General features: G+C 43.1%; 1 protein-coding gene across 1 annotated transcript in view; it reads right to left on the minus strand.

The window, feature by feature from the left end:
- The window catches only part of LOC117532985 (mucin-5AC-like), a 45,379-nt gene extending 36,449 nt beyond the window's left edge, over positions 1 to 8,930 (minus strand). Inside the window, exons 1-4 of the mRNA XM_034196608.1 lie at positions 8,831 to 8,930; positions 1,267 to 1,326; positions 890 to 1,151; positions 244 to 358 (exon numbers count right to left, since the gene is read on the minus strand). Coding sequence (XP_034052499.1) covers positions 244 to 358; positions 890 to 1,151; positions 1,267 to 1,326; positions 8,831 to 8,909 — 516 coding nt within the window. The 5' untranslated portion in view covers positions 8,910 to 8,930. The remainder of the gene's footprint in view (positions 1 to 243; positions 359 to 889; positions 1,152 to 1,266; positions 1,327 to 8,830) is intronic.
- Between the last annotated feature and the right edge of the window lie 2,871 nt (positions 8,931 to 11,801).

The following is an 11,801-nucleotide window of genomic DNA, read 5'->3' on the forward strand; positions in this document are numbered from 1 at the left end:
TTCACCATACAATGCTAATTCTGATTATCAACACGACTTTTAGAAATCAAAGTACATATGATGCTTTAAATAATATTAATATGGCGGTTCTACTTGACAAATGGAAATGTTGCATTCCATTACAACTTATAAACATAATTTGTTTAGTGTGCAGCCTCATCTTGTCGCACTTTAATTCAAAGCTTTAAAAGTGATTCAACAATAATGGCGATAAAAGATGTTTCTCTGCCAACACAATCCTACCAGAAAAGAGTCTTCCTCATTCCAGATGGCAAATAATCCCAGTTTTGCTTTGATTTTGATGTAAGTGGGACTTCTCTCAATGAGTACACCTGTTTGACTATAGGGTAAGATAACTCTGCAAAAAGAAAAGTCACATCATTTCATGCTAGTTAGAGCCAAAGGGAGATTTTCAATGGTATCCAAAAAAGGCAAATGGAAATAGAGGATTTTAATCATATCCTTATTTACTCGTCCTACATAAGTACACAACACAAGTCCTAGTCCTGGGAGCAGTGGGCAGCTACTATACAGGGAGTAGTGTGGGGTTATGGTGCTTTGCTCAAGGGCACTTTGGCAGTGCCCTTACTTGGTCCATTTGGACTCTTGACCAGCAACCCTCTGGTAAGCAAGCCAAATCCATTCACAGTTGCCGACATTTTGTCAGGGATTGTTTGCAGGTAAAAATCATAAAACATTGAACCACATTTTTTCCCAACACAATTCAACAGTTTTAATAGGAATACCACACATAGACTTAAATAGTAACATACTAAAGTTTCCATGGTAACCAAGTTACTGTTTATGAAGTCACAGTCCCAGTGTATTTCTATTAAAGTTATGAGATTTCATATGTGGGTTAGGGTTAGTGCTTTGAAGGTTAACTTACGATTTGCCATTAACGACCACTGAGCCCACAGAGAGCTCCACTACCGAGCCCTCCAGCTTCATGATGATGTTTTTGATGGTGTGGTGGTCGCCATCTTCCCCCCTTCTTATCTGGATGTTGAAGTCGTTGTAATAGCTCCTGCATGAAGAGGTCAGGACGTAGTTGCAGGTGGAGTGCAACTGGAAAACATCTCCATCAAAGGTCTTGTAGTGGAATTTGCCCCAAGTACTGCAAACCTGGCCATTGTGGATGGGACTTACACCTTCAGAGAGAGATAGGACATTTATAAATGTGTCATTAGGTCCATGCATGATTCTCACATGTTGCCTCCATAAGGAAGCTGTTTACAGTTATGAACCAACAACCAAAAAGCTCACCTGTTATTCTCTCAGGAATCTGGGACCTGGAGGAGAACGGGTCCACAGCAGACGTTGCATCTGATGAAAGAAGTACGTTTTATTTTGTCAAGTAATCCATAACAAATCTCAATCTATATTTAAACACAACAAGACTGCATCCCACAGGTAAACATTTGAACTGTTAATAGTCCCTTTTGTTATATTGTCAAGCGTCCTAATGGAATATAATATATTTACCGCTGTACCAGGCAGCTACAATTGACAGCCATAGCAGCCACTCTTTAACCATAGCCATTTGCTTCTTCGGGAACTCTGAGGAAGATGAGAGAGTTCCAGCGCTTTATAGCGGAGGGCAAGGTCTTGCTGATGCAGGGGAGGGAGTGGCAATCCCATAGTTTGATATGGTGATTCATGATTGCTAATCTTACCTGTCCCATTTATTTCCATTGTTCCTGGTACACTCCCCTTCAAACAACTAATATGAAGGGCGAGGTTACAGAGCATGCAAACAGATGTTTACCTCACATCTGTGATGGAAACAAACTAGCACCAAAGGCCACAGCATGTTCTTATATGGAATAATGGCCACTCTGATGGCCGGACTCACATAGTGTGTGTTTTTGGTCCTTCTGATGTGATCTTGAACTGAATCTAGAGAAGTAAAAGTCACCCTCTCACACTTTTCACTTCACATCTTAATTAAAAAAGGCTAATGATTGTTTATTTTTTTAACCAAAACGATGTTCCTGTTTAACATTTTGTAATGTCTACAAATAACCACAGCTTAATTTGTTATCTTACCAGAGTAAAGCTTTGAGTTCAAGTGCAACAGTGAAGAGGAGTGTAGTAGTACCTGATGTGTAAGGGCTAATGGGCAACGGCCTGTCAGGGTTCATTTTGGCAACATGACCGGCTTAATTCACATTATACCAATTATGAAGCTGCAACTTACTACATTTTTTGTATAATGCTGCTACTTACCTTTTTATACTTGGAATGAGTAATTATTCAAATGTTTAAAATGTGTGCATGCCACTTTACTTGACTAAATACTGTTTAATTGTGTCTCTATCATTATTGTCTCTTTGCTGTAACAATGTAAATGTCCCCTCTGTGGGACTAATAAAGGAATTATATATCTGATCAGGAGATTCAGGTGATAAGGTGGGCGGATGTTACCTTGGTTGGTTATTGGCTAATGGTTGCACAACCCAAAGAAACCTTGTGACATCACAAAATGGCCAACATCTGATCAGCTCATTTTCAGACAGGTTTTAATCCAATCCAACTTTATTTATATAGCACTTTACAACCTTCAGACCAAAGTGCTGTATAGAGAGATAAGCTCACACAACATAATATAAATACATTTAAAATACAAGATACAAACACAAAACAAACCAGAATAAACGTAATAATTAAAAAATAACAGCCATATCATAAAAACAATAGACCACTGAAAGCAAATAAAAGCAACAATCTACTTGTTTCCGAATGCTAAGGAGAAGAGGTGGGTTTTAAGACGGGATTTAAAAGCAGACAGTGTGGGAGCCTGTCTGATGAGCAAGGGCAGGTCGTTCCACAGTTTAGGGGCGGTAGCAGAGAAAGCACGGTCCCCTCTGCGCTTAGACTTTGTTTTTGGCACACTCAGGAGTAACTGATCAGCTGACCTGAGAGTGCGAGTGGGCGTGTAGCTGTGTAACAGCTCAGAGAGGTAGGGCAGGGCCAGGCCATTGAGGGCTTTGAAAGTAAATAAAATAGTTTTTAAATTATTCCTCGAATGAACGGGCAGCCAGTGGAGTGAAGATAAAATGGGGGAAATGTGCTCGTATTTGCGTGTGCCAGTTAGTAGCCGTGCTGCCGCATTTTGCACCATCTGCAGGCGAGCAAGGGAGGATGCACTTATCCCCATATATAGTGCATTACAATAATCCAAGCGGGAGGTGACGAAGGCATGGATTACCGTTTCAAAGAGGTCACTATTTAAAAAAGGCTTTATTTTGGCTAGCTGCCTGAGGTGGAAGAAGCTGTTTTTAACAACTGCCTTGATCTGGCTGTCAAGCTTGAGTTCAGGGTCCATCTTTATCCCAATATTTGTGATGGTAGGCCTGGTGAAGTGGCCCAGGGATCCTAGGTCTATAGGAGTGGTCCGAGGGGCACCAAAAACCATCACTTCGGTTTTGTCATCATTTAATTAAAAAAAGTTGCATGACATCCAGGATTGAATGTCTTCAAGGCAGTTTAACAGCGGTTTAATTGAATATGAGTCGTTCTTTTTAAGTGGCACATATATTTGGCAATCGTCTGCATAGCAATGGAAAGCGATACCGTGCTTCCTAAGAATGGACCCAAGAGGGAGCAAATACAGGGAGAACAACAGGGGGCCTAACACTGAGCCCTGTGGAACCCCACAAAGGAGAGGAGCAGACGAGGACTCAGAGTCCCCAAGGCTGACGCAGAAAGTCCTACCAGTCAGATACGACCTAAACCAGGCATCCTCAAAGTCCGGACTACGGTCCGGATCCGGACCGAACCACATCTGTCTCTGGACTCTGAGCAAATTATACTTTTCATATGTATTATCTGTGTTATCTGCGAGACATCGCCACAACGCAACGAGTCAAAATGATCCGCTATGTCCATAGACTGCAAACAGCGCTCTGCATGTCCTGTTCCACTGTCTGTGTGTGTCTGTCAACGCATTGGTCCAATCACATTCAGTATCCCGTCAGCGTTTTTTCCCCCCAAACAATCTGCGAATCAGAGGCACAGTAGGGCGGGTCTTCCCGGAATGCGGGTGGGAAAAATGTGTGTCTCGTCTCTTTCAACCTGTCTGAGTCAGAGCGAGAGTTTAAAAAAAAAAAAATCAGAGCGAGAGTTAACAGCTCATCTAGTTCCATCTGTACTGTAGCTAGTAGCCTAGTTTCACCTACCGGGGTGGCAACTGACACCCTAAAAATAGGCCTTGCCACCCCAGCTGCCACCCCAGTTGGCAGCTTTGTTTTGAAAGAAAAGTTGTGGCTCATCGGACATTTATGAGAGAAAGTCTCTAATGTCCGAGTACAAGTGAATGCAGCACAAGATGCACGTCATGTAACCATAGACTGTATATATAAAGCATGTAACCCCTCCCCCGGTTCTGGCGCGAACGTGGACATATGATTGGTGGCGATTTCATTTGAACGGGACGGCGCAAAACGAGAAGCATTCGGACCCAAGCACTGAAGGAATGAGGTATTTGCGGTCTGCAACGACAGAGAAGAGACAGTCAGTGTGGCTGTACTCAGCATTGAATCAAAACGCACTAAAGCTGTTGATCTTAATACGTTTGTGAGGCGTTTTGCTGAACAAAATGGTAATCGCCGCATTCAGCTGTAATAGACATGTCAACTTGATGCTCTGCTCATGGATGAGCATACAAAACTATTAAGATTACCTTACGTGTGTAAAAAAAAATGTTTTCTTTGAGGGGGTCTGCCCCCAAAAAACTGTTTCAAGTCCTGAGAAAGTCAAATCAGACGGTGTGTAAAACTACACTGCCCAGCCAAAAAAAAGTCACCACTTTGATTTAACTAGGCCAGTAGGTAAGGACATTCCACTGGATAATAACTGAGTATAAAAGAATGCATGACTGAAGTGATGGAGACCATGTGAAGGCAAACAAAAAGAGGAAATAACAGGTCAAGCAAATCCCCCTCTCAGATTCCACAGCAACCAGAAGAACATAAATACTGGCTGGTGATTTGATTCATCAGCTTTGTGATGGAATAAAAAATGCACAGTGCATTTCCTTAGCTGTGGATGAGTCCACTGACACCACTGACAATGCTCAGTTGCTGGTGTTTGTGAGTTTTTATGATGAGGCAAAGGGGGAGTTTGTTGAAGATGTGTTGGGCCTGACAGACCTCAGTGGACACACAAGGGGGGAATACATTTATAAAGCAATAATGGGAATGCTGAATGAAAGAAGGGTGCAGTTGCCTTTATTCATAACTGTGCAGCTCTGACACTGCGACTCTGAGGGGTCAAGCACAGACACAATAACAATGAAAACTGCTGCATACAGATTATTTTTGTTTTTGCAACCTCGTGTTAAGAATCTTGTTGCAATTGTTTAAAAGTTTGAATGACCGTAATAAACGGACCTTTGTCTTATTAAAACATTTATTTTGGAACTTTAAGATTTGTATTTGAGTACCCCTGACCTAAACCATTCGAGGGCTTTGCCCCTAATGCCCACCCACTGCTCCAAACGAGCTATCGGGATCTCATGGTCCACTGTATCAAAAGTGGCCGTTAGATCAAGGAGTAAAAGGATAATGCATTCACCTGAGTCTGTTGCTAAAAGGATATCATTAAAAACTCTTAAAAGAGCTGATTCCGTGCTGTGCAAGGTTTTAAAACCGGATTGGAAGACCTCGAGTACCTTGTGCTCTTCCAGAAAAGCGAGAAGTTGACTGTGTACAATCTTCTCTAGGATTTTGGACATAAAAGGCAATTTGGAAATGGGCCTAAAGTTTGCAAGAACTGTGGGATCCAGACTAGGTTTCTTAATAAGTGGTTGTACAACAGCATGTTTCCAATTTTCCGGAACAACCCCTGTGAGCAGACTGCTGTTAAAAACGTCAAGAACAAAAGGTCCTATAGTGGGGAATACCTCTTTAAAAAACCAAGGAGGGACAGGGTCGATTGGAGAACCAGAGGGTTTTATTTTGGAGACAATCTCCTGCACAGAGGACAGAGTCATAGGCTCAAAACGGTCAAAAACAGCAAAGCAGGGGGCAGAGACAGATGTGTCGTTTGATGGAGCAGTGATTTGAGTCCTAGTTGAAGTGACTTTATTAATAAAAAATTTAAGAAAATGTTCACAGACTGCAGGGGAGGTCTCCACACAGGTAGTCTGAGGGGCATTAAGAGCTGAATCTATTGTCTGAAATAGTACATGAGGTTTGTGACAGTTTAAAAGAATGATGTCAGAGAAATGTTTTCTTTTTGCCTCTTTTACAGTTTTCTGATAGAGACGCCAACACTGCCTCAGCATTTGAAAAGAGACTTGTAGTTTGTCCTTATTCCATCTTCTTTCAGCTCTACGGTATTCACGTCGGGCAGCCCGAGTCGTGGCATTTAGCCAAGGCTCGGATTTAGTTTTGGGTTGCCTTGTTTTTAATGGAGCCACAGTGTCCATAGCAGCTTTACATGTGGAGTGAAACCATAAGCTATAGCTCCTCCGTAGTGTTAGACATAGGCTCATGGATAACACCGTTTTCATGATTAAACATGGCCGAAAACTGACCAGCAGTGAAAGTGTTAATGATACGAGATAGCCGGGCAGCAGCGCGCGGTTTGACAGTAGTACAGGCAAGTGTAACATCAAATAAAACAGGCATATGATCTGAGAAAACAGCGTCACATATCTCCAAGTTAAGAACAGGCAAACCATATGATAAAACAATATAAAGTGTGTGTCCGCGTTCTTGCGTGGGGCCAGACACATACTGAGCAAGACTAAATCAACGAGGTTTAAAAAATCCTTTGCCATAGGTTTCTCAGGACAACACACATGAATATTAAAATCCCCAACAATAAGGACATGGTCATATTGCGGCATAATTTCAGCCAGAAAGTCAGAGAAATCATTTAGGAAGTCCTTATTGTATTTAGGAGGTCTATAGACCACTGCACACAGCACTGTGTGAGAGCGGCCGAGCTCGAACACGCTCAGTTCAAACTAAGCTGCAAGGAGAGAATGACAGCGATAGTTGCTGACATTTAAAATCACTCCTAAAGACTGTAGCTACTCCTCCGCCTCGGCCCGAAGTCCGTGGAGAGTTAAAATAGCAGCAATCTTGAGGTAAACGTTTGATAAATGCGCTGGACTCACCAGTACCGAGCCATGTCTCAGTGACGAAGAGGAAATCCAGTCCTTTTGAAGTGAAGAACTCCTTAATGACAAAAGTCTTGTTTGTCAATGATCTGGCGTTTATGAGGCCAAACCTGGCAGGAGCCAGTGGGTCCGCGGCGTTTGAGGTCGAGGGAGTCCAACAAATAGACAACAGGTTATTCAGATTCACCCCGCGCCTGCGGGGACGAGGGGAGCAGGGCCCGCGGCCGGGCTGGAAAGCTTCGTCCGGGCCGATAACAGTACCAACCAGGCATCGACAGGGTCCAGATAGCGACGATGAAGAGACAGGTGAGGCACGGCGAGGTATTCAGTCCTTGAGATAGGACAAGCTGACAATTCCTTCATCCTCACCAGTCGACCACTGCGTTTTCCGCGGTGGCGTTTACGGCGGGGAGTTGGAGCCGGGGTGCGGCACAGGTAAGCTGGTACTCCCAGAACGGGTGGAGCGTTTTATGTCCACGATCCGAATTCACAGGATTTAATGCCGAAAAACGAAGATCCAGAAGTGTTTGGCAATCGTATACTAATAGAGAGTTGACATTTAGAGCAAAAAGTGACAAAAACAGCACAAACACACACAACACTCGCAGATACGGACGGCAGGCCACACACACGCCATCTTGGATTTTTCTAAAGTGACAGTGCCTAAATAAAGATGGGTCAGGACAAAAAGAGAGGGGGTCTTTGTTCCTGAGACCTTCAGAGTCTCCTAACGCAGAGGGGACACATGTTTATATAGAACAGACATGAAAGAGTGGATTTTGCATAATAGGTGACCTTTAAAGGCCGCTACACACCAACCTGAGACCAAAGAACGCGTACCGAAGGCGTCCCGACTTTTACGTCCGCTACGTCACCTGCGTCGGCTACGCCGCCCGCCTACGAACACACCGCAAAGACTTCAGTCGACGAGTGGCAATAACTGTCCTTACCAGCAGGCAGCGGTAGTGTGTATTAGTCATTCAAAAGAGGCAACAGCCAATCAGAGTGATTTCTTTGGCCGACTTTCTTTGGCTGATTCATCATGTTGAATCGGCCGCGGGAGGGGTGAAAATGACGGTGCGGGACACACCAACCTGAGTAGGGCGCCGCGAATGCCCGACTGCCTCTGACGGCCTCTGACTCCCAAAATCGGGTAGGTGTGTCAGGGCCTTAAGACCTCTGTTGGTGTAACCCGAAGACAGGACCCCGCTGAGAGGGAGAAGAAGGTGTAAGGACATCATCATGACTCTGGACACTGAATCAACACCTGACTAAAGCTTCTAACAGCATCCACTGTGGAAAGGTCAAAGGTCATCCGGCAGGAGTCATTGGACTCCAGGGGAAGATGAAGAAGGACGATCACAGCTGATACAGAGACATGGGGTACTATCTCCCCTGTATACTATCACACGTTCATATGACTGAAGTGAAGACCATGAGATGCAGTCCGAGGCTCCTAAGCAAGTTTAGATCTTTTACTCATTAAAGAGCTTTTTCTCACTACCTCATTACCTCCATTGTTTTCACTCTGGTTTTAAGATTTTAACATTTCTGTCTCAGAATTGAAATATTTATAAAAGTAGTAGTAATCTACCAAACACAAAAAGTAAGGACATTTGTGTTTGGTAGATTATTTATTTGTTGAAGCAATGCTTCTTGACAATAATCCTTATACTGTTGGAAAGCCTGTATATTTACCTTTCAAATGGTGCCCCATTTGTGAGGAACATGCATTTGTGGGATGAGCAGCAGAGCTGAGTATGTGGGTTGCACCCATGAAAAATGTGACAAATGTCCTCTGTCAATGCCAAACAGCTTTATTTTGCTGTTGACCGTTGTTTGGTGGATTGGATGATTGAAGTCTGATGAAACAAGACATGGACCTCCAATGATGAGAAGATGAGAAGCCTGGTTCTTCCACCAAAACATGTTACTCTATCGGTGCAGCAATCAGCAAAGGTTCTCCACATCTTCTGGCAGAATCTGGACTCATCGCTGAACGTAATGTTCCTCCACATGTTGGGGTTCCAGAGCAAGTGTTGCCGACACCAGCGCAAACGGGCCTGACAGTGAAGGGCAGTCATAGCGAGTGGCGTTTTTATATGTACAAAAGTGGTGGGGCACAAACAACTTAGATGTCTATAGCTTCTGCAGTGAGGTTCATGGCTGGTGAGGCTCTGACTCTTCAGGTTTACAAATATTATATTTTGACCTAAATCAAAATATAATATTATTTTCAAAAGCTTTTTTTGTCTGATGCTTCAATTAATTTTAAACAGACAGTTCAACAAAAGGATACCCAAAAAATGTAATGTTATCATTTAAATATTGAATTGTTCTCTCTTAGTAAGATCCCATTTTCAATAAAATTGCAGTCTTACCTTGACTTGAAGATTAAGTCCATTTGTCTATCCTTCTGGACAAAAATCTCTATTACTTTTTTGTAAAAGTCCTCCTTATCTTCTTGTAGTTTCAAAAGTCTATCATAAATCTAATCTAATCAATAGATTTATGATTAGAAAATTATAAAAGTAGGGTAGACATGTGGATATTATCCGGCTGAACAAAACGTGCATTTATCTAACAGCTACGTTTCCCACAGATCTTATTTGGAGCTATTTTCTAAAATCCTATGGAGAAATCTCATTGCTTTTTTGTCGAGGGAAGCCATGCGTAGCTTACTTCCGGGTTTTAGGACGCCTCACTGCAGCTCTCTCGTCTCCTCTTCACACACCACACTTTTCGCGGCACACGTACTTACAGCCAATCAGCTCTGAATGATGTGAGATGACGTATGGTGGGGATGGCAGCTCTATGCCCCTATGGTCATTATTTTTTTTGCCACACACATTAAATAGGAAAATATTCTGAGCATGCGCAGTGTAGTCACCGTTCACTTACACACAGACCCGGCGGCAGACATACGTCTCTGGGCGGGCATTTGATTTACCAGGGCGGGCCCACCCCGAAATTCACATTTCCCGGGAAATCTCGAGATTTGTCAAGGGGGGGGGGGGGGGGGTTTAGGTTGCCATAAGGCTGTTGACGGTCTTATTATAGGCTACATCCATTGGTTGGTTTTGTGGCACATTTGTAACGCTGTGCCAACTTGGGCAAGCATGCAGGCAAACTTGAGCACACACAGAGTGGAGAGGTGAGTAAGGTTGAGCGATTGAGAGAAAGGGAGAGAGAGAGAGATTGAGCGAGGCAGAGAGCATGTGCAGCGGTCTGCTTGCTTACAGAGCAGGAGTTTGTGAGAGCCGGCTTGAGAGTCAATTTCTCTTCAAAATATAATTGATTGCCAGCCTCCCTTGTCCCTGGCTGGCTTGCTAGCTCGTTGGTAACTGATGTCTTCTAATGTGCCTGCATCTGGCGCTGAGTTGCCATATTCCTTTCAAGTGTATAAGTGTGAACCACTTCCTGATATCCATTGTTGCAGATAAATATAAATGATAATAGCCAAACTAACCTAGCAAGCGTAAACTGACAGGCTGCTGTGCCGCATCTCACTCAAAAACCCACACGACTCAACCCAGCGAAAAACCAGTCTCGCGCGCAGTCTTTCATTCAGAATTTCATTCAGAATTTCATTCAGAATTTAATTCTGAATATCATAGCATAATAAAAAAAATTATATTAAACTAATCTTTCAACATAGTTTAAAACAAAAATAAATATTAGGACAAAGCCCTACAAATAACAACAATAAACATAATCAGTGGGGGCTCCAGAGTGTTTTTGTTGGGTAATCTATGGTAGGGCTAACCCATACAGTGGTGGGGCTCAAGTCAGTATTTGCAATGTAATTACATACACGCTCCCCATGACAGTGAAACGCCATGCGTGAGGTTTAGATTATTTCCCTGTCTCAATCCAAATTGAACTGTATGAAATAAAAAGGCACATTTGTGTTGTAGTAAATAAAAAGGACGACCAGCTGGAGCCAATCCTGCAATTTCCCCACAGGTGAAAGAGTTGACATGCTGAAAACCCAACCCCTGCAGGGGGGTCTGGGGGGGGATTCTCCCCCAGGAAATACTAACATAAAATACACATTCTGGTACTCTCTTGAGAAGAAAAATAAATAAATCTATTACTACAAGACATATTTAAAAAATGAATGCCATTTTAGTTTTCTGTTACTTTGTTCTGAAAGCTGAACCTGCTGCTCCTCACAGAGAGAAGAGGGAAGAGGCTGTGAATGACTTTACATTGTGGATAAGGGTGGATAGCCCCCATTGTTCTGTGTGTCAAAATGAAAGACAACCCACACACCTATCAATCATCAAACCGTGGGGTCTTATTTCATTACGTGTTGATTTCTATCAACACGTAATGTTGTATCGATGTATAGAGATCAGCGACGTGCAGTCAGGGGAGGCAGAGCCTCACCTGTCATACTCCAATGTAACGGAAAAACCACTAAAGAAAAACGAAATAGTAATAATAATAAAATGTCTCCACTGATCTGTGTTGTGATTTCTGTATGATTACAATCGCTTTTTATAGTGAAAATCAGCAAATTGGCCGAGCTCCGCTACAACTATGGGAGCGAAGAGGAGTGAGGCAGGGACGAGCTCTGGCTCACCTAAGCCCACAGTAAATGGCTGGAGTGCGGGCACTAATGTAGCGCGGGCACTTATTTTGTGAGCGCGCTCAAGCCAGTTAC

Source organism: Gymnodraco acuticeps, unplaced genomic scaffold (genome assembly GCF_902827175.1).
Source record: "Gymnodraco acuticeps unplaced genomic scaffold, fGymAcu1.1, whole genome shotgun sequence".
Lineage (NCBI taxonomy): Eukaryota > Metazoa > Chordata > Actinopteri > Perciformes > Bathydraconidae > Gymnodraco > Gymnodraco acuticeps.